At 54.2% G+C, this 22029-nt stretch overlaps 2 protein-coding genes across 8 annotated transcripts in view; one reads left to right on the top strand and one right to left on the bottom strand.

The window, feature by feature from the left end:
* The window catches only part of PTGES (prostaglandin E synthase), a 27504-nt gene extending 8472 nt beyond the window's left edge, over positions 1 to 19032 (top strand). For 3 of the 6 annotated variants that reach the window (XM_064393384.1, XM_064393380.1, XM_064393379.1), the window contains exons 2-4: positions 7862 to 8058; positions 9388 to 9470; positions 11984 to 19032. In XM_064393384.1, coding sequence (XP_064249454.1) covers positions 7951 to 8058; positions 9388 to 9470; positions 11984 to 12233 — 441 coding nt within the window. In that variant the 5' untranslated portion in view covers positions 7862 to 7950 and the 3' untranslated portion in view covers positions 12234 to 19032. Of the gene's footprint in view, positions 1 to 3968; positions 5216 to 5597; positions 6975 to 7516; positions 7629 to 7861; positions 8059 to 9387; positions 9471 to 11983 lie in introns of those variants that run through there. The other 3 variants (XM_064393383.1, XM_064393382.1, XM_064393381.1) reach the window with 3 other exon arrangements.
* PRRX2 (paired related homeobox 2) overlaps positions 19031 to 22029 on the bottom strand; it is a 24103-nt gene continuing 21104 nt past the window's right edge. Inside the window, exon 4 of one of the 2 annotated variants that reach the window (XM_064393376.1) lies at positions 19031 to 21617. In XM_064393376.1, coding sequence (XP_064249446.1) covers positions 21482 to 21617 — 136 coding nt within the window. In that variant the 3' untranslated portion in view covers positions 19031 to 21481. The remainder of the gene's footprint in view (positions 21618 to 22029) is intronic. The other variant, XM_064393378.1, reaches the window with a different exon arrangement.

Raw genomic sequence — 22029 nt, 5'->3', positions numbered from 1 at the left:
ATCATTGCTAATGAGACCCACCTTTCGGCCCAAAACCCAAAAATATATGTTGTTCATATAATGAACAAAGAATATGTTGTTCATGACTCTGTGCAGGAAAAGGGAAAGTTTTAGGATGTGTCTGAGCCAATGACACAATGACTTGACTCAAAAAAACTCAAATTACTGAGCAGCTCTGACTTCTGCCTGAGTCAGGTCTTGTGGGAAGGGATGTCTTGTCTGCTCTAAGAAGCTCAGTCGCCCTCCAGGATGTTGCAAAGCGTCACTTACAAGATTGGCATGTGTGTTAAAGAGATCTAGACAACATGACCTACGCAGGAGGGTGGGAGGAAATGCTGCTCTTTAATTTGGGGGTGATGAAGGGGACCCAAGAGAACTCAAGGGTCTGTGTTTTGGAAATCTTTGTGGTGGGTGCAGCTCTGTAGCAGAGCCATGAACGAAGGCTCTCCTCGGAGTCGGTTTCACCAGGATGGTGTAGCCACTCAGCTTGGGTCAGGGACAGGCAATGGCATGCTGACCTTTCCATTCCCTCTTGTCCTGTGAGAACTTGAAAATGCCTATCTGGTGAAAACAGGGCTTAACAGACTTTAAAATTAGCAAGCTCAGCAACCTGTTCTTCCTGGGTTGCAAGGCAGGGTTAGCAGCCCAGGAAATAAAAGGTTTGTTTTCTACTTTTCACCTTGAAGCTGCTCATCACTGTTCAATGTCAGATCTGGAAATAAGGCTGGAATCAGGGACCACAGTTGCTTCTCTCCCAGCCCTGTTAGTGAGCCAGGGCTCTTCATGCTGTGATTGCCATGCCCTGATTCCCATCTCTCCATAGCACAGCATGTGGAGGCTGGACCATGCAGCTTCCTTTACCTTTACTCTTGTTTCAGAGCACCCCACCAGGGAATCTGCATCTACACTGTAGTTTTGCAAATGCTTGAAGTCTAGGAAATGTTCCCAAATTCTGAAATTTTTGGCAGTAATTTGTTCCTCTACTCTCCCAGTCTGGCAGGGAAACTCCCTCTTTTTGGGCAGTAACACAAGTGTGTTTTGCCTGTTGTTTACAGCTGATGGGATCTGGTTCTTGGGAAGCAAAACACATCACGAGATGCTGAGGTGTGGCTGAGTGAGAGAGAGACACAGCTTCCCCACAGCCAAGCCCTTCCACCTTTACCTGGTCTCAGCAGCGGCCGGTGCAGCTCTGCCTAAAGCCAGCACCTAAACCAGCTGGGACAGAGGGAGAGAGGAGAGAGGAGAAATCACTCCCCTCAGCTCCTTTCCCACTGGGCTTTCATCCCTGAAGGCACAGCAGCACAGCCAAGGAATTCTTTCCTCTAAGAGAAAGCCCAGGCACGAATCCATGTGAGGCTCAGAGCAAGAGAAAATAATCTATTTCCATACACCCACAGCCTGCTGGCCTCTCTTCTGGCATCTCCAGTGTCACAGCAGCAGAGGGGACAGTGACACCCTGCAGCCAGGGTGGCTGTGACAGTTTGGGGCAGGAGAGTGGTTGGGAGCAGCCCAGGAGCAGGCAGGAAAGGATGGTGGATGGAGCTGAAGGAAAAAATCAGGAGGACATGCCACTGCCTCTGGCTTGGCCCTGGGCCTGGCTGAGGAACAGCAGCTCCCTCTGCTCTGCCTGAGACTCAGAGCCACCACACTCCTGCCCCTTCCCTGGGCCTCTCCTGATGGCTTTCGCCTGCTGCAGGCATCTGCTCTTCTGAGTGTGAAGGACAATTTGGGAGAGCCTGATGTGCATTCCTCCTGCCTGAGGCCTCTCAGATAGCTGCAGCCAGTGCTCTCACTTTAAAATGCAAACCAGACAAAATCTGCCTGGCTTTGCTGAAGGCTGAAGCATCCCAGTTGTTTCCTGAGATGTTGGTTTTCCCCTGCCTGGTTTTTGGTAGCGGGGGGGTCACAGAGGTGGTTTCTGTGAGAAGGTGGTAGAAGCTTCCCCTCATGGCTCTGACCCAATTCCTAATGGCTCTGAAGATGGCCATGCTGCTGGCCAAGGCTGGCCCAATTAGAGATGATGGTAATGCCTCTCTGACAACATATTTGAGAAGAAAATCAGACCAAAGTGGGGAACACAGTTTTTTCTAGCCAGAGAAGAGGAGGAGGTGAGAACATGTGAGGGAAACAACATGGAGACAACACGGTGAGTGGAAAAGGAGGGGGAAGAGATGCTCCAGGTGCCAGAGCTGAGATTCCTCTGCAGGCCGTGGTGATCACCATGGTGGGGCAGCTGTGCCCCTGCAGCTCATGGGTCCATCAGAATGCAGAGATCCACCCCCAGCCCGTGGGGATCCACGGGGGATGCAGAGATCCACAGGGATGCAGAGATCCACCCACAGCTCATGGGGATCCACGGGGGATGCAGAGATCCATGGGGGATGCAGAGATCCACCCCCAGCCCGTGGGGATCCACGGGGGATGCAGAGATCCACAGGGATGCAGAGATCCACCCACAGCTCATGGGGATCCACAGGGGATGCAGAGATCCATGGGGGATGCAGAGATCCACCCCCAGCCTGTGGGGATCCACAGGGGATGCAGAGATCCACCCACAGCTCATGGGGATCCACGGGGGATGCAGAGATCCACAGGGATGCAGAGATCCACCCACAGCTCATGGGGATCCACGGGGGATGCAGAGATCCACCCCCAGCCCGTGGGGATCCACAGGGGATGCAGAGATCCACAGGGATGCAGAGATCCACCCCCAGCCCATGGCAGAAGTGCCCAGACCAGAGCAGATGGGTGCCTGGAGGAGGCTGTGACCCAGTGGGAGATCCAGTGGAGAGAGGGCCCTGCTTCCAGGCTGGAGCAGCCTCTCCTTGGAGCACTGTGGAAAAGTGACCCATGCCACAGCAGTTTTGGGAGGACTGTGTGCCCAGGAAGGGACTCACATTGCAGCAGTTTGGGAAGGAATGCTGCTCATGAGAGTGGACCCACACTGGAGAAGATCATGGAGAATTGTTTCCTGTGGGAGGGACCCCACAGTGTCCCAAGGGAAAAACTTCTCTCCCTGAGCAGTGGAAGAAAATCTCAGTGATGAAATAACCAAAACTCCCATGCCCTGTGTCCCTGCACTGTCAGTGGGAAGAAGGGAGGAGTTGGGGGAAGAAAAGGTGTTTTTAAGGGTTTATTTCACTTCTCATTATCCTCCTCTGATTTTGTTAGAAATAAATTCATTTCATACCTCTAAGCTGAGCCTATTCTGCCCTTGGAGTTTTTCTCCCAGTCTTTATTTCAACTCATGAACCCTTCATTAATTTTCTCTCTCCTCTGCCCAGCTGTGTCAGGGGAGGGCGAGCGAGCGATTTTTGTGGGTGCTTGGAGTTTGGCCAGTGTCAAACCACAACAGATGCTAATGCTGGCGGCCAGAGGTGCTGGTGGCTCCACTGCTTACTGACTTTGCAGTATCTTCTGTGTCCTGCTTGCTGAAACAAGCATGAGGAGCCCAGGAGTCTGGGGATGGGGAGCTGCAGGTGAAGCAAGAGCATTTCACAGGTCCATGGGAGGTGCGTCACGGCGGTGGGAGCTTTCGTGCAGGCTGGGGAGGGAAGGCAGGTGGAGCACCCTTCTCACTAATAAACACTTGAAACGCTCATGCCTTTACTTGAAAAGCCATCGTGTGTGATGAGCCAGCACAGCACAGCCTCCCTTGGCAGCTGGGTTTCCCAGGATGGGTGCAGGTGATCACTGGAGTGTGCATGCTCCAAGGCTTTGTGCTGGGAGCAGCAGGAGGAAATGGCAGGGCAGGAGGGCACCAGTGCACACTGCAGCCCAGGAGCAAGCTGGGAATGTAGCTCAGCTCCTGGGCTGAGCTGTGTGCCCAGGGCAAGCAAAATCCCAGCTGGGCTCTGCATGTGGAAGCATGCTGGAGAAGTGCCACCCACCTGCCCATCTTCTCCAGCCTGGAGCAGCCCCCTCGGGCTCTTTGCTTAGCCCCAGCTGTGGGATGTAATTGCTCCTTAGGGAAAACTTTGGGGGATCTGAGCTGCAATTGCTCAAAGTGTCGGCTCTCCTTTGGGATCAGGGTGGAGCCCAGGCTGTGCCACCCCAGCGGATGTGCCAGTGATCCACTGAACCACCTCCCTTCTTTTGCTGCCACCGGGAAATTCCCTAGAGGAGCAAGAGTGGAAAAATATGTCACAATACTGTAGCGTAATTCAGTTGGTCAAATAAATAACTGTGTGGGAATCGAGAGTGATTTTTTTTCCATGATTTTGCCAAAGCAGAATCGCTTTTACAGGCTTTTATTTTTAAGTACTTGTCTCAAGCTTTCCCATTAATTTTTCATTCCTTCTGCTTCCTACAGTTCAGTTCCTCCTCCAGCAAAATGCTGCATTTTTTCCCTACAGCTCCTGGGGTCAGTCTAACCTGACAACCTAATCTTTCAAAGCCTCTCACAGATTTTTATTAATAATTTCTCAAAACCAAAACAAAACAGTGTTTTTGGCTAGCGGTGTTTGGTTTAGGTAGATCTTGTCCTGGGTTGAGACCTCTCATGCTCAAGGTTTTAAGGCATGTCTTGTAGTTTAAAGACATGCTGCTGTTAGGACCTGGCCTTCTTGAGGGCTCTGTCCTGGCAGGATGTGATCTGTGGAGGAGGATCAAATCATTAATATTAACAGCCTGCTTCCGCATGGATTAATGGGATGGTTGAACACGCTTCCAGCAGCTGCTGGGTCTCAAAAGCCAGGAGGGTGCAAGTGTGGGTGTGTTCTACCCGGCATGAGAGCCCTGAACCTGGTAAACTGAAAAGGAGCTGGGATCCCAGGAGGTTACACCTGCCTTTGCAGTCATCTTCTGCTCCTCATCCCCATCCATAACCCTCCCCTCTGGGGGTCCACTCTGTGGAACACTGAAAGGGGTTTGAAATGCATAAACACACAGGAAAAAACCCCATCTTTTTTAAAATTAACACATCCACACCTGAGTTTGCCCTGAGGGTTTATCCCTGAACAAGGCGTGCTTCCTGATCTCTCTGTTCAATGTAAATTTGTGCCAGTTGCTGCTGCAAATTGTCCAGGGCTCCTTGCCAGTGTTTGAGCCGTGCCAAGGAGGAGCAGGCTGGCTGGCTGGCAGGAGGAGTCCTGGCTTGTCTGCAGGTGCATATTCCTGCTGCTCAGCGAGGTGTTGGCTGCCTTGGGAGGGGAAGAAGGTGCATGAAGGAAAAAGGTCCCACTGCTGAAGACGCCGTGGACTGGATCATCAGCTGGTAAAAACTGGAGCTGCTGCATGGAGGGTGTGATGTGTTGGTGAAGGGATTTGCTGCCTGTCCTCTCCCAGGCTCCTGGGAGAAGGGGCTGCTGGAGAATGTCTCATCCATGCTGTGGGGCTGCATAACCCCAGTCCTTGGGCACTGAGGTCTTCTCTGCTGTGGGTTGATCCCTGTCAGCTGTGGAGAGGAGGGATGGGAGGGTGCAGTGCTTGGGATGTGGTTCACTGCTGAACACCCCAGCTCTTAGCACAGAGCCTGAATCCCCCTGGCTGCTGCACGTCCTGGTGTCCCCATTCCCACCCCCGGGGAGCAGCCTGCCAGAGGCTGCAGAGCTCCACACTGGGCTGTGCCGGGACTTGTCCTGCAGCCTCCCCAGCGCCAGGGTGGTGGTGACCAGCTGCAAGTACCTCCCCCTTAAAACCAAGTGCTTGGGGTTTTCAAAGGCTTTCTGCACTGCTAAAAAAACCTATCTATAAGGCTTCACGCCAGGTGCACCAATAGTCTGTGAACTATAGGTCTGGTCACATTCAGAAGAGCCAGCTGGGTTCAGGAATAGCACAATTTATTGATTGTCACATATATGGTTCTTTTGGATTGCCCATGACAAATGCCTGAACTGCAGAGTGGCTTTACAGAGCACTAACAATACAGTGGCAATCACAATCTTAATTTCCCAGGTTAACACTCTGAGGACACAAGACCTACCAAAAGATGACCCTTGTGGGGTGGGAGAGGACAAATCTGTCAAACTGTTCCTGGAATTTCAAGTAAAATTCTTGTCTGCCAGCTAGATATTAAACTGGCCAGCTTTTCCATCTTATTAACCACTATAGTGCAAAGTGCTGCCAATAGTGATCAAATCTTCTGTTATTTGTGGGTGTGTTGTACAGAATATTTATTGGTAGGAGGTTTTAGTTTGTCAAAACTTTTCTGGGTATCGGGTAGAAAAACTAGACCACATGGCCTGCACTCCAAATTCACCCCATTGCCATGGCAACACAACTCACAGGCGCTACATCCAGCTCCTGTGCTTGCACTGCAGATCCCATTGCATGTCCAGCTTTGCCTTTCCTTCACTGCTTTGTGCTTCCATGTACACACTCTGATATTGTGAGGCTGAGCCAGAGCATTGCATGGAGCAGTGGAGAGTCTTTGGGTTTGCAGCACCAGGGCAAAATGGCCATGAGGAAGATTCAGAGGCAAATGCAAAGAATTTTCTATTTTCCTGAAATAAGAGGGTTTTTTTTTGTTGTTTGTTTTTGCTAGTTTTGTTTTGTTTTTCTCCTGTGTTAAGAAAATGAATACCAAATCCAGCCCTTCCACTCTAATAAACTTGGAGAGCTCCTGTCAGCCCCCACACCTCTGGCTCCCTGAGGTTTGCTGCTGCTAGCACTGGGGGAGAAGGAGTTAAGTTTGCATTAAATAGCAGCCCAGCTGCCTGCAGAGCCTCCGATCCCACTCTTTATTCCACAATCTTTGATGGCTGATGAAAAGCCAGCTCCAAATTCACAAGGCACTTTCTAAACCAAAAATTCTGTCTGCCTTTGTGTTGGGCCGGCAGCTCTCCACTTCTTGCAGCTCCCGGGCTCTGCGGTCCAGGACATTCCTGGCTGGTCATTCCCGGGGCTCCCCTCCCATCCGGGGCTGCGGGGCAGCCCAGGCTCCCGGCGGGTGGGCGGGGGACAGCTGTGTCCCCTGTCCATCCCCGGCAGGTGGATCTGCAGGAAAAGCTCGGCTGCCCCTGCCCTGGCGCGGGGTGAGCGCCCAGCCCGCGCTGGGCGGGACGGGAAGCGCAGCCCGGGGAGCGGGCTGCAGGCAGGGCTGCAGGCAGGGCTGCCGGGGCTGCAGGCAGGGCTGCAGGCAGGGCTGCAGGCAGGGCTGCCGGGGCTGCAGGCAGGGCTGCAGGCAGGGCTGCAGGCAGGGCTGCCGGGGCTGCAGGCAGGGCTGCAGGCAGGGCTGCAGGCAGGGCTGCCGGGGCTGCAGGCAGGGCTGCAGGCAGGGCTGCCGGGGCTGCAGGCAGGGCTGCAGGCAGGGCTGCAGGCAGGGCTGCAGGCAGGGCTGCCGGGGCTGCAGGCAGGGCTGCAGGCAGGGCTGCCGGGGCTGCCGGGGCTGCAGGCAGGGCTGCAGGCAGGGCTGCAGGCAGGGCTGCCGGGGCTGCAGGCAGGGCTGCCGGGGCTGCAGGCAGGGCTGCAGGCAGGGCTGCAGGCAGGGCTGCCGGGGCTGCAGGCAGGGCTGCAGGCAGGGCTGCAGGCAGGGCTGCCGGGGCTGCAGGCAGGGCTGCAGGCAGGGCTGCCGGGGCTGCAGGCAGGGCTGCAGGCAGGGCTGCCGGGGCTGCCGGGGCTGCAGGCAGGGCTGCCGGGGCTGGGCAGGCTTTACCTTCCTCCCAACTCCTCACCGGCTTCGCTGCCGGGTGAGCAGCGCCGGCCGGGCGAGGGATGCTGTGCGCGGGGCCCCGCGGGGCTGGGAGGGGGAGCCGGGCTGCTCGGGAGGGTCGGAGCTCTGTGCCCGGCCCCTCCTGCCTCGGCAGCTCATCCGCAGGCAGCTCGGGGTGTGAGGAGCAGAAGATGCTGCTTGGGTTTGCTCGCTGTCCCGGCACAGGGCCTGGAAAATGAGTGATTTGTGTTGTGTTGTGTTTAAACGCAGCCGCTCCTGCCTCTCTCCTGCGGGGCTCGCAGCCCAAGATCTCCCCTGGCTTTGGGTGCTGAAGTGATCCAGCAGCACGTTCTCCCAAAATGATGGAGAATGAAGTGTTTCTGTCATTCACGTTCTACAGCACAATTCTGATTTTAAAGATGTACGTCGTTGCCATCATTACGGGGCAAGTGAGACTCAGAAAGAAGGTAAGATCCAGTTTCGTTTTCTTCTCCTCCCTTTCTGGCTCTTTGCTTGGGTTTCTGTGATTTTGCTTTCTTCTTTTATTTCTCTAAAAGTTCAGCAAAATTTTCCTGAAGCAAGCTGAGTTTTCTTTGACTTCATTTGAAAGCAAAACTTGTTTCATAGCTGCAGCAGATAAAAAATCTCACTTCTCTTTGACGCTTTCTGTTTGTTTATACTTTGTTTATAACTTTGGAAACCTAATCTAAATAATAATCAGATCTAAAATGCCAAGCAGGTGAGATGCTTCTAGAAAGAGTCTGTTTACAGTTGATTTGCAGGGTCTGAAGAAAAAAGAAGTTTAAGAAGAAATCATTGCAATGATCTTTTTTCTTGCAATGTAGCAGAAAGCTTTTGATCTTTTGGAGGCTGACTGGCTAAGGGAACGCTCCAGGAGACCAGCAAGTTGTGGGCAATAAAACAATAGCTGGAGGAGATGATTTTTGGTCAGGGAGGACCAGCTGCTGTCAGGAGTTGGGACCAACTGGACTTTTGCTACCCTCACCCCAACTCCTGATAAAACCCAGCTTTCTGTAAAATCTGTTTTAAAGTATTTGAGGAGTTTCTGACTGTGTCAGTGGAGAGGGAGGGAGACATTTCTGGTCTCAGATAGAATACAAATACCCTGTGCTCTGGCATCATTTTGACTGATGAGTTGTCTTCTCCCCTTGTGCTTCTAAATGATGCTCCAGCCCTGGGACAGTTTGGGCTTGTAACATAATTAAAGAAAGCAGCAGGGCCCTTTCCAGGCTGCAGAATGAAGCTGTCAGATGCAGCCAGGTCCCTGAGGAAGAGCTTCTGAGCATAGGTGAGGAGCTCACACAAATCATTTTCATTTTTAACTTTATTAGTGTAGGATCCCATTTCCCTGTGGGAAAGCCACACAGTGCCACTGCCAAAAAGCCAGCCAGGGAATGTTCTGTAATCTGTCAGTCCTGGTTATCTTTTGGAGGCTGCATTGTGTCTGCAAGCTCTCTGCCAGCAGCGATCCCGCTGCCTGGAAAGTCTCCTCTAAATGGATTTCATGGGAAGAGGAGGATGCGAGTGAGGTGGGAGCTCCCTTGAAAGCCTCATTTGGGACCTACTCAGCAGGCAGCACTGGGTTTTTTGGAGGAGAGGGAAAACTCCTGGGGAGGTGCAGGACAGTGTGCATGGAAGTGCAGTGACCCTCATTTTTATGAGCAGTGCTAACAAATTTGGGCAGGTAAAATCCCTACAGAACTTCAAGATTAGGGGCAAAGCTTCTACCTGTGAGGTTCCTGAAGGCTGTAAGCAGTGGGGACTGTCTCTTGCAGGCATTTGCAAACCCAGAGGATGCCCTGCGCAACGGGGGGCTGCAGTTCTGCCGCGAGGACCCCGACGTGGAGCGGTGCCGCAGGTGAGCGGGGCCGGCCTTCCCTCTGCTGCCAGCATGCCTGGTGCCAGCGTTCCCAGTGCAGCATTCCCAGTGCAGCATTCCCAGTGCCAGCGTTCCCAGTGCAGCATTCCCAGTGCAGCATTCCCAGTGCAGCATTCCCGATGCCACCATTCCCGGTGCCAGCGTTCCCAGTGCAGCATTCCCAGTGCAGCATTCCCAGTGCCAGCGTTCCCAGTGCCAGCATTCCCGATGCCACCATTCCCAGTGCCAGCATTCCCAGTGCCAGCATTCCCAGTGCAGCATTCCCGATGCCACCACTCCGAGTGCAGCATTCCCGATGCCAGCATTCCCAGTGCCAGCATTCCCAGTGCCAGCATTCCCGGTGCCAGCATTCCCGGTGCCAGCATTCCCAGTGCCACCACTCCCAGTGCCGTCATTCCCAGTGCCGTCATTCCCAGTGCCACCACTCCCAGTGCCAGCATTCCCAGTGCCAGCATTCCCAGTGCCAGCATTCCCAGTGCCACCATTCCCAGTGCAGCTTTCCCAGTGCCATCATTCCCAGTGCCACCACTCCCAGTGCCAGCGTTCCTGGTGCCACCATTCCCAGTGCCACCATTCCCAGTTCAGCATTCCCGATGCCACCATTCCCAGTGCCATCATTCCCAGTGCCACCACTCCCAGTGCCAGCGTTCCTGGTGCCACCATTCCCAGTGCCACCATTCCCAGTGCCACCATTCCCAGTGCCACCCTTCCCTCTGCACAGCTGCTGGCAAACAGAAGTGGGAAGTTAAAGGCCTCGCTAATGGAGCAATATTCTAGATGGTCAGACTGCCTCGAGCTCTGCTCTGGGACCCTGTGCACGAGAGCAGTTTAATCTTTACCCTGGTGTGCACTGGAGCAAGGGCAAGACAGGGATCTGGGTTTGCATTCAGCATCCAGCTCTGACTAGCTCTTTTCTAGGGGCTCAAAGCCCCACAGGTTCCCAGTGTCTCATCCCACAGCCACACTCAAAGGCTCTTTGTGTCCTGCTCTGACAGGACTCCAGATCCCTGCACAGCTTGGACAGACAACAGAGTGACTGGTCCCAGTGCTGTAGGCTGCTCTTTTTGGGGATTTGGGAAAAGGCTGAACAGGATTACAATAACTTTTGCCTCTCTGATTGGGCACACTCTGAATGTCACCCCTCTTCTGTGAGAATCACGGTTGTACAGTTGTACAGCATGAGGTTCTTCAGCCCTGGGCTTGATTTGCTGTCCCCCTTACCAAAGGAGGTGCCCCAAGTGCTGGGCTGGATTGCTGATGATGTGCAGGAAAGGGACTGGAGTTGTGCCCTGCTGTCCTTGAGCCCATGGGGACCTCACTGTTCATGTCCCACTGCCTCCAGCATTTGCTTTAGAAAACATCCAGTGCCACCTAATTGCCAGGCTGCCAGTGGGAGGAGGAGGATGGAAAATGAGCCGTTTCCTTCCTCGCAAAAATAAAATAATAGCAGAAATAATAATCATAATCTTCTTTTGATTATTCAGGATAAACAAACTTCCATAAAAATAAATAACTGGAGCTGCAGCAAAAACCTGGGGCAGCCTGGGATCTGACTTGGGCAGCTGAAGCTCTCAGAGTCCGTCCTTGCTGATGTATTTGCAGCCCTGGAGAAGACACATTCAATCCAAGGTGTTTCCCCAGAGCAAGGGCAATGTTAGCTTCTCATCTCAGACTGTATCTGGAGGGGAGCAGAGCCAGGGTCTGTGCAGGGCAGGGACAGAGCAGGGCAGGACATTTACCCTGTTCCTCTTAAAGAGCCCCTGGCTGCCTCGCAGCTCTCTCCTTTCTCCTCCTTCCTCTTCCATTTGTCCTTCCAGCCCTGCTGAACCCCCAGATCCTTGGGGTTTGTTCAGAGGATTGGGGGAGGAGGGGCACAACCCACACTCATGGCCTGAGCAGATGCTGGGGTTGTGGCAGTGGTGCTGTGACACCCAGGCAGGTGCATTCAGCTGGGACACAGTGCTGATGTGTCACCACATGGCCACAGCATCCCCTCCAGCCACAGTCTGGGGGTCCCTGGGCCACTCCTCCCCAGTCCCCTTTGGATGCATTTATGGAGAGAGGTGAAACCACAACCCCTCTCATCCTGTGAGTTTCTCCACTGGAGAAGCTGTGGTCAGGAGCTGCTTTTGTTTGATGGCCACATCTGGGGCCATGCCGTGCTGGCACCACACCAGTTTTGAGCTTTTTGCAGCTTCACAGGGTCTGTGTTTTGCTCTGTTTATTTGAAAGCTCCAGCCCTGGAGCTGTCATCTGCTGTGGCAAAGGCGTCCCAGTCACGGAGAGAAAGTTTCAGGAGCTCAGCATCCCAAGGGAGAGACACGGGGTGTGAAATTCTCCTGCCTCTGTGTGTAAGGGAGAACTGACCCTGTGTCTGCCCCATCCAATGGGGAAGAGGCCCAGCAGGACCTGGGGATGGGTACTCTGGCTAGAAGGAATGAGAGAAAACAGGGACTTCTGGTGAGGAGGAACAACCTTATCTCTCTTTTCAGGGCCCACCGCAATGACATGGAGAACATCTTCCCCTTCCTCTTCCTCGGAGCCATCTACTCCCTGCTGGATCCCAGCCCCACAGTGGCCAGGATCCACTTCCTGATCTTCTGCGTGGCACGGATCATCCACACCATTGCCTACCTCCTGCAGCTGAGGGCTCCCACACGCTCCGTGGCCTACAGCGTGGCCCAGCTGCCCTGCCTCTCCATGGCCCTGCAGATCCTGCTGGCCACCAGCCCCTACTGGTAACAGCCAGAGAGACCCACCACCCAAACCCCTCACCCTGACTCTGCTGGGCCCCCTGGGAGTGGGAGAGAGTGAGAGTGTGAGTGTGTGAGATGTCACCAGGGAGGTCACCTGCACCCCGAGGATGTTCAGTGCAGCCTTGATGGAATTCCACTGCCATCGGAATTTGTCAGAGGGGTCACCAGAGAGCAGGGACATGCAGGAAGGGGATGTGGAGGCAGGTTTCTCTCCCTCCTGCTGAGGGTGAGTAGTGGAAAGGACATGGCCTGCCCCTTGAGGAAGGGGTCATTGAGGGAAAGGTTTTCTATGTTTGGAACTGTGACTGAGACCTTTTCCTCCTGGTCATGAATATCCTATGAATCAGGCAGGGAAAATCATGAGGATCCCACAAAGTCTCTTAGTCAGCAGATGTGGTTGGTAGCAGAGCCACCCTGCTCCTGCCCTGCCATCTGCATCTCTGGGGATGTGAGTCCCTTAGGATTTAGTCCCTCAGGTTCCCTCTCCACCAAGGGGGACAGGAGGCAGGTGCCTTCCAGGCAGCCTGACGGGGAAATCCAAATCTCAGGGGTGAAGCCATTGGAGCATTCAGTGCTCCCCACCTCACAGCACAGCACACAGCTCCCTGCAGGCAGGACCCTGGAGCTCCTGGCAGCTCCCAGCCAGCAGCAGCTGAGGCTTTTCCATCTCAGCCTCACCACAGCAAGATGCAGAGTGACGTGCCTGGAGAAGCCAGCAGGAATCCTTTACCCTGGACACGCAGCCTGAACACATTTGCTGGACACAAAGTTCTGGGACTTCTGGAATGTCTGAAATGCTGGCACGAAATGGGGTTTGCAGACAGAGTTTTCTCCCAAAGGGTAGTGTAGTCCACATGCCATTAATACCTGAAAATGCCCCCAGGGCAGCAGAGTGAGTTTCTCCCCCTCTGTTTGTAGCCTTTCTCTGGCCCGTTGCTATTTGGGAAATGTGCAGTGATTGCCTTAGGGGAGTTTTCTTTCAGCTGTTTCCTGCTGTCCACTGCTGCCGCGCCTTTCACAGCCTGGACCAGCTGGTGTTTGCAGAAAGCTCTGGAAAAGAGCAGAGTGGCTTTGAAGGGAGCATCGCTGCTCTGCAGTGTCACCCAAAAGTGTTTTGTTGGGGAGGAGAGGCTGGGAGCAGGGTCCTGCATGGTGACAAGGGCCCATCAGCTGCTCTGCCACACAGCTGTCCCCCGTGCCAGGGGCTGCTCCCAGCTGCAGCAGTGGAGCATCCTCTGCAGGAGAAGGCAGGAGGGAACCTCTGCTCTTCAGTGCCTCCTCCTCTGAGGGCAGCACAGAATTTCAATAGCATCACAGGGACAAGCCAGAATGAGCAGAAGATAAATTCCCCTTCCACCTGTCCTGTGCACCAATTCTCCCTTGACTCTGCTCTCCTCAGAGATGATCTTGCTGAGCCCTCACTGAGCCCTGGGGACACACCTGCTCAGACTGATGTCCAGCCTTTTCTCAGTTCAAACAGAAGTTTCTGTGCCAGTAACTCCATCCCAGTGCAGTTGTGGCTCAGGCTGAGCTGTGTGGTGAAGTTTGGAGTGGAATTCTGCTCTCCCACTGCGAGGAAGGTGGGCAGGATTGCAGGTTCAGCACTTCACTCCTGGCCACTTCCCACAGATGTCTGGGTAACACAGACCCCTCTTAACAAATCTTTTCTGCCTCACGTGGTGCACAAGGTCTTGCACTCCTGTATGTTTCTCTGCTGCTGCACATGCATCCTGGTGGCAGGAAGCAAATATTCCCAATAAAAACAAATCATTGTGCTCTGATATATCCTTCCTTTGGGAGCAGCAGATGCAGCTGGGCAGCAGCTGGGTCCAGCCCAGCAGGATGGATCCTCAGCAGGATGTCAAACCCCACTGTAGGGCCTGCAGTGTCCTGGGACTCCTAAAGAGACATCCCTTTCCTCTGCACTCACCTGCCCTGCAGAGGAACTCCTTTTCCAGGTGTGCATTATTTGTGCTGATCCTTTAAATGCAGCAGAGCTGGGAATTATAAGCAGCTCTGCTCACTTTCCCTTCCCTGAGCAGCAAGTTGTTACAAAGCTTGGTGTTCACCCAAAAATCCTGGAGGGCTGGAGAAGCTCAGGTAAGAGCTGGCTGCTCTTCTTTCTGTTCTTAGGACTCATAAAGGAGCTGCTTGTGTTTTCCAAGATAAGTAACACCCGCCCCCCCTTTTTTTTTTCACTAGTTGCTGGGAAACAAATGCTTCATTTCTTTGGTTTTCCCCTATTTTCTTAAGTTGTTGGTGGTTGGGAGGTGCTGCCCTGTCTGTGTTAGTTTCAGAAAATGGCTCCACTTGGTTGTTTTCTTTCCCTGTTTGTTTCCAAACGAGAAAGGCAGTGGTTTTATAAAATGGACTCTCTCCAGTACATGTTGCTGAGGTTGGAGATGTGGCTGGGATGGAGATTTTGGCATAGGAAGGAAGAAGGGAGGCTCCAGAACCCCCTTCCAACCCCCAGATCTGCCGGCTGCTTCAGCCTCTTCTCAGCTGCCTGTCCAGTGCCTGAGGCTGATGCCCTGCTCAGGAAGGCTGAGGTTACATGCAAAGCTCTGCTTTCTCCTTTTTTATTAAAAAAAAAAAAATAAACTCTGCTTACTGGCTGCAGGGAAAAGCTTGGGAATGTGAACTCTCCTGGCTCAAAAAAAAAACAAACACAAAAAGCCTGCAAGGCAAACTTAAGAGAGGCCCAGGCATTGCACTTATTTTGAAGTGTTGTGGAAGTTTGGGGGAAGCAAAACCAAGCTGGGCTCGGTTGCTTGGGCAGCACCAGTCCCTTCAGGGCTCTCCTGGGACCTGGTGATCAGAGCCACTGCTCTCCCCGGGACACTGCCAGTGGCTGCTGCATGTGAGAGGCATTACTGCCTTTTCCGAATTAATATCTACAGCCCAGAGCTCCCAAATTCCTGCTCTGGCATCAGTGTGGGCAAAGGACGTGCCCAGTGTCTCCTGCTGCTCCAGGGAGCAAGGACAGTGGTTGCACCCACCAGTCTGGGGTTTGGTGTGTGCCTGGTATGTCCAACAACTTGTTCTTCACACCTGGCTCAAACAGGAAACAGCAACGCTGTGAAACCCACCCGGGACTGCAGATCAACAGTCTGCTGCTTAAATGGGTACAAACTGAAGGAGGAGAAATTTCAGTTCGACTTTAGGAAGAATTCTTTTCCTGCCGGGGTGGTGGGACACTGGGACAGGCTGCCCAGGGAGGCTGTGGATGCCCAGCCCTGGCACAGCTCAAAGCCAGGTTGTTTGAGCAAGTTTTGTCTAATTCAAGCTGGATGTGAGTAGGTGTGAGTAGGTGACCTTTAAGGTCCGTTCCGCCCCGCTCTGTGGTTAAATGTGTGGTTGTGATTCACACCACCCGTACGCGTCACCTCACGGTGCTGCGAGAAAAGCAACACCGTGAGTGGAGACCCGGCACAAGCCGCTTTCCCTCCCACACTCTTTCGGGGGCTTCCAGCCCAGCATCCCTCCCACCCCTGCGCTCAGGACACACCTTTTCCTGTGCTCACTCCTCTTCCTCACCTGCCTGCCCCGCTCCCCGGGTCTCTCCATCCAGAGCGTTCCTGCTGGGATCTGGAACAAGATTCCATCTCGAGCAGCTTACCTTTAGCACAGATCGCCCTCCCAACATCCCCATTCCCTCTAGCAGGTGGGATTTTGATACACAATTCCCCTTGGGGAAATGAGATTCCTGCGGGTTGCAGAGAGGAGCCAGCCCTGCAGCCATGGGCACTTCGAAGTGGAGAAGACAGCGGCGCTCCCCCGCTGCCCTCTGGCACACCAGGGTGAAGTTGGCACCGGGGAAAACTCTTTCCAGGGGGGTTTTCTAACGCGGCGTGGGGCTGAGCTGTGAGACATGCCCTGCTCCAGCCGGGCTGCGCTGCGCGGGGCTGCAGCACCCTCGTGTGGCTGCGGGACCCTGCGGGGACACGGGGACACGGGGACACGGGGACCCCCCCGGCGCCCGCACCCGCGCATCCTCCGCGCCTCTGCTGGGCAGAGAGCTGGGGTGCTCATGGAGGTGTTTGGGGCGCAGGGAAGGTGCCATTCCTTTGGGAATGGGTTGAGGAGGAGGAGGCTGGTGTCTGCTCCAGTGCCCATCGGCCTCTCCAAAGCAGGCAAGGTGAGATGTGAGTCCCAGGGAGATCCTCCCGTCCCTGCTCTCTGGGAGTCAGCTGGTTGAAAACAGTGGTTTGAGGAAGGAAACGGTTTGTAAATATCCTTGCAAACTTCCCCTGCTTCTGAAGTTGTGGTGTATGGCTGCAACGCTGTGCATCTCCATGGAAGAGTTCTTCCTTACCCGTGAACTCTTCCTGGACTTTGTGAAGCTGCAAAAGGAACCTTTGCTTCCTCCCTTCTTCCCAAGTAATTATAAAGCATTACACCCCTGTGCATAGCTACCCTCCAGCTTCTCTGCTGCCTTAGGTTGCTTCCCTGTGGGGTTGGAAAGAAGCAGCAGCGAGCAAAATATCTGCTGCAGGGAGGAGATGCTCCTTCCGTGTGGAATGTAGAGTTTGGGGTGAGCATCACAGCCCCCAGGACAGGAGCCCTGCTCCAAAGGGCAGGAGGGGCTCTGCTGCTGGAGGTGACACGTTGCTGTCACAGGAACATGTGTCCCTGCAGTTTGTGCGTGGTGCCAGCAGGACTCGGAGGGTCTTCAGAGCTCCCCGTTGCCACCAGAGGGAGAAGGGCTCAGCAGCAAAGGATAAAGGGAAAGGAGGATACTGCAACCACGATTTGTCTGTGATTCATCCTGGCCGGGGATAACCAGGCGGGTGTCCCCGTGAGCTGGAAAATGTGACCTTGGTTTTGTCTTGCTGCTGTAGCAGCCGATGCTGATGACAACACAGAATTGTTCTCATTAAAATATTCTAGGGGCAAACTTCAACTTTTCAGCAAGTCACGCACAAGTGCCAGGCTGTGGGGTCAGAAACAAGGAAAGGGGTCCAGAAAGATCCTCCCATCACCTGAGACCCGCCCTTTTGGATTCACCTGGTTGAAAACCAACTGCTTGGAGGAAGGAAACAGTTTGCAAATGTCTTTGCAATCTTCCCACACTCCCAAAGTTGTAGTGCATGGATGGAGACCAGCTGTCCTGCTGAAATTAGCACTGGTGATGGATGTGCCCTTCCAGGGAGGAAAAATGCCTCTGTCCTGGAGAAGCTGCAGAGGTCTTTGAGCTCCTCTTCACTGACAGCCTGCCCCCAGTGTCTCCCTCCCCCGTGGAGTGCAGACCCTGCCAGGTGAGCTGCAGCTCTCCACGCTCGTCTGTCCCCTGGTTTGAGACCCCTCAGATGTCCCCCAGCTCCTGGGAGCTGACTGACCACGGGTTGAGACCTTCTGCTCCAGTGGAAGACGAACTGAAGTTGGGACAGTTCAGGCAGGAAATAAGTGACATATTTCCAGCAGTCAACAGAGATGAGTCACGGGAGGAATCTCCCCTGGGATCTGTAAGTTCATCACTTCCAAGGGTCTCTTGACTCAGGGTTGGATGATTTCCAAAGGGATGCTCTGCACTGGCCACGTGCAGAGGACATGAGGATGCTGCTTGGGTGATATTCTTTATGCAGGAGGTTGGACAATTGGCCTTAATGATCTACAAGCCACTTACTGAATGAATAAATAATTGGTTACAAAGCAGCAGCAGCAGAGCAGTTTGGCAGGGGTGGTCGAGAGTGTGGGACCATGGTGGGCCTGGGGTGATGTCCAGTATGGGGAATTGCTCCTGCTGGGTGCTGCAGGGATGGTGTGGGATGAGCCTTGTTCCCCTCTAGGGACAGCTGGAATGCTTTGTTTTGGGGTCCTTCCTTCCTCAGCCTTGGATCCTCGTGTCCCAGTGGCCACTGGTGATGGGAGGGACAAAGGCTGGGAGGGAGCTGATCCTGGGCTCCCATGGAGCTGAGCCTCTCTGGGTGCATGGCATGGTGTTGTGGTCCCCTGGCTCTGTGGGGGGATTGAGGACGGCCTGGGGGGAGGAGGAGGTGACAGAGCCATCCTGTAAGTGACACCGTGTGAGCTGGCCTGACAGGAGGCTGCTCAAGTCAGCAGGTGAAGGCAAGTGAAAGAAACAGGGGGAACCCAGGTGTCCCTTCTCCTCCCAGCTCTCCTGGAAGTCGGCAGGGCAGCAATTTCTGCACAGGCAGCTGGATCCCTGCCACATTGCACCAACACACACCCACCATTAACTTTGTCACCTCTCTGAATGCCCCACAGCATTGATCCCCACAGTATCTCAGTGCAATGGATTTAGGCTTCATTTGTGCACTGAGGACACTTTCTGCCTTGCTCTCTGACCCTTTCCTAGCAATTCCTGCCACTTGACTCGCTGCCTTTCAGTCTGAGCGTGTGCTGGGCAGTTTCCCCTTGGCACATCTTGACACCTCTCCACACTGCATCAAATCTGCTGCTGGACAGCTCAGCACTGTGAGCTTCTGGAGCCCTGTTTAACTTTGCTGCCTCAACTATTTGGTATCACCTTTGCCTGACCACTGATTCCTCTTGTTTTGGGTGCTCAGTGCCTGCTCTGCACCTGTGGGCCTTCACTCCCTGGAAAGTGCTCTACAATCTGATGGTTTATTTCTACCCTTTGGGTTCTTTCAGCTCGATTCCTGTGCAGAATCTGACCCTCCTTCCTGCCTCTTAATTCGATTTCTGCCCAGGCTGCTTGTCCAGGGCAGGTGGGGAAACCACAGTGGCTGGTGATGGAAGACTCAGTCCCTATCACATGCACTGACACGTCTCTACTCAGTAAAATATTTATTCCTCCATTATTTCACAAGAGTTGTTTTTACAAAAACCTTACAAAAATTTCCAAAACACAGACATGCAGAAGAAAAAAAAAAAATCCACCATGGATCTTGTTACAAGTAATTGAAATGTACAAATAGAAAGGGCGAGAGAGAGCTTAGATTACAATAATCCCTCAGTCCTGCTACCCCTCCATGGGTGCAATTTGTATCTCTTCTTGGTGAGTTCAGCATTGACTGACAAGCTGTGATAAGCTGCCAAAAGCACAGCAAAGGAGGGGCCCTAAGATTGGGAGCAAATGTTTTCAAATATATATATACATATAGATATTTAGTGAAGAAATATTTATTCCCTGCTTTTTTTAGGTTTACAGAAACAGCATCTGCAAACTATTAAATGGGTTTATTTTCATTAATGTTCTCAAAGAGGCAGCGACATTTATATCCCTGTGGTTTCATCTTGTATAACTGAAAAAAGAGCCCTGTGCTTTCCATGGGAATGGGACCCCCCCGGCCCCCTCCTCCTGCCCCGATGGTGTTTCTCAGGGTGCATGGCTTGATCCACAGTGGATCCCTCTTCCCCCTGGCCTGGCAGGTCTCTGTGCAGTGTGGGGAGCTGGCATCACAGATGGGAGGGAAACCAGCCCTGGATACCAGATGGGGGGCAGAGGGTGGGTGTTTGGGGTGACACTGCTCCCTGGGGGAGGTGGGCAGTGCCACCCAGCTGTGCCCTCTCCCTGCCTGCCAGGTTTGAGGGGCAGAACGTGGCTGTCCCCCGCTGGGGGCTGCACTGTAGAGAGAGAAGGCTGGAGGCAGGATGGAGGGGCTGGTTCACCCCAGGCAGAGGAGGTGGTTCTCCCATCAGGACCCCAGCTCTGGGTGCTGGGTGAGCCCCCTCATGCTGGCATTGCCCGGGGTGCAGCTGCTGGCCCTGGTGTCAGAGCCACTGGGTGCCACATGCAGCTGCAGTGAGAGCCCCAGTGGGAATGGGAGAGAATGCCCCTGGGAGCTCTGGGGACTCAGGTGGGCACTTTGTAGCTGTGGCACTTTCAGCCTTGGTGTCACCAACCAGAGGATGTTTACCTGGAGGAGGCACCTCAGCAATTGCTCTCTTTGTCCTCAGATCTATTGCTGCAGCCCCCAAACCAACCCCTTCCAGGGAAGTAGGGCCGTGTCTTCTCTGTCCAGGCCACCCCTGTGAGCTGGTGGTGTCCCCATGCTTGGCTGGTGGCTCTTTCCAGTGGGTGAGGAAAGGGTGATCTGGTTTCCAGCGGGCTTTGTCCACAGGGACACCACACCTCAGCACTCTGGCAGTGGAACTGGCAGGGGAAGGTGGAGGCTGCGTCTCTCCACAGCCCAGTCCCATGGATCAGGGCCAGGCTGCCCACCCCGTGTCCATCCCCTGCACCTCCCACCTTGGAACCTCATTATGCTGCGCAGCAGGGTGGGATGAGGGGGAAACCATTTCCTTTCTGCAAAACCAAAAAAGCCTCCCCCCATGGAGCTGCCGGCCCCAGACCCCCGCGCACATCTGCGGAGCCGCTGCCGGGGAGGCTGTGCCTCCGGAAGGCGAAGCCTTCGTTGGCACGGAGCGCTGGGAGCCGCCTACTCAGCTGAAACCCAACAGCTTTTTCCAATTTTCTCATTCCCTGGGCCTGCTCAATGACCTGGGGCTCTGCAGAATCGCTGGCAAATCCACCGAGGCAGGGCAGCGGTGCCTGCCTGGGGGTTGGCGATGCATCCCCAGCTCACGGGAGAGCTCGCAGGCTCCAGGAGGGTCTGTTGAGGTGCTGCAGCTCTGCTTGCCCCTCTGGGAAGGGACAAAGCCCGATGCCATCAGCATAGGCAGCTCCTAAATGCAGGAAGCACAGTGCAGAGGGCTGGCCAAGACCGGCCATGGCATGGGTGAGCCATTGGCTTCCCAAAGTCCCAAACTTTGGGAAGTCCCAAACCCCACAGTGTGGCTGGGGTTGCACAAAGAAACGAACACATGGATCAGCTTTGGCACACACAGTTGAGCGCCACAAGTCACAGCCTGGTGGAAAGGGGGGCCCGTGATCCTCCCACACTGTCCCTGCGGGAGGAGAAGACCCAATAACTCTTTGGCTCTCTGGGCAAGATACCCAAATTGGTCAAATCCAATAGTCCAAGATCCTTCCATGTTTGGAAGCAAATTCTTGTTCCCTTGGCAAGTCTGTTTGTCCTCAAAGAGCGCGTGGGGGGTATGTGTGTATATATAGCCGTTATTATAAGGGTGTGCGGAAAAGCAAGTTTCTCACCAAGTTCGCTCCATATGTGGCTATAATTATGTGCCACTTCGGCCTGGGACTGACTCTACCTTCAGAAGGGAAGGGAAGAGGAGAGAAGATGCTGAGACGTTGGATGAGTGGCGCGTGTGTTGGGCAGGCGGCGGATTTGTCCTGGAGCTCCACGCTGCGTCCCGGAGGAGGCCATGGGATGGGGTTTGCCCTGCTCAGTTCACCGTCGGCACCTGGTTCTGATGGAGGCTGAACTCTTTGGCTTTGAGGCGCAGGCTGGCGATGCTGTTGGCCATGTTCACCCCTTGGGTGGGCGCTGCGGTCCCGCCGGAGCTGTAGGAGGGCACAGTGCTGGGGGAGGGAGCAGGCAGCAGTGAGGCAATGGCCCACGGACAAGACCCCATGCCCCTTGTGGTCCTGCTGGCTTCCCAGGCCAGGCTGGCTGTTCCCTGTTGGAGATCTCTCACAAGAACAGCCAAGACTTCAGCATTTTTATGGGCTTGGATGGATGTGGGAACCCCTCAAACTATGCACCAGGAGGCCCTGCTTTGTGCTTTTGGATGTGATGGCTGAACATGAACAGCTGGGAACCAGAAGGGACCCATGCCACCTCCTGTGCCGAGATGTGGGAAGGGTCAGCACGAGGCCAAGCAAATCCCTTGCGAGGACCAGGGTGCCTGCTCCAGCCCCGAAATGCAAGGAGACAGGGAAGCCTGCTCAGCGTTGGGCAGCGGATGCTCAGACAGAGTTGAAATGGTTCCCA

The sequence above is a fragment of the Passer domesticus genome, chromosome 18 (genome assembly GCF_036417665.1).
Source record: "Passer domesticus isolate bPasDom1 chromosome 18, bPasDom1.hap1, whole genome shotgun sequence".
NCBI lineage: Eukaryota > Metazoa > Chordata > Aves > Passeriformes > Passeridae > Passer > Passer domesticus.
The sequence above is the reverse complement of the archived record's forward strand: the minus strand, read 5'-3'. Positions and strand labels throughout refer to the sequence as shown.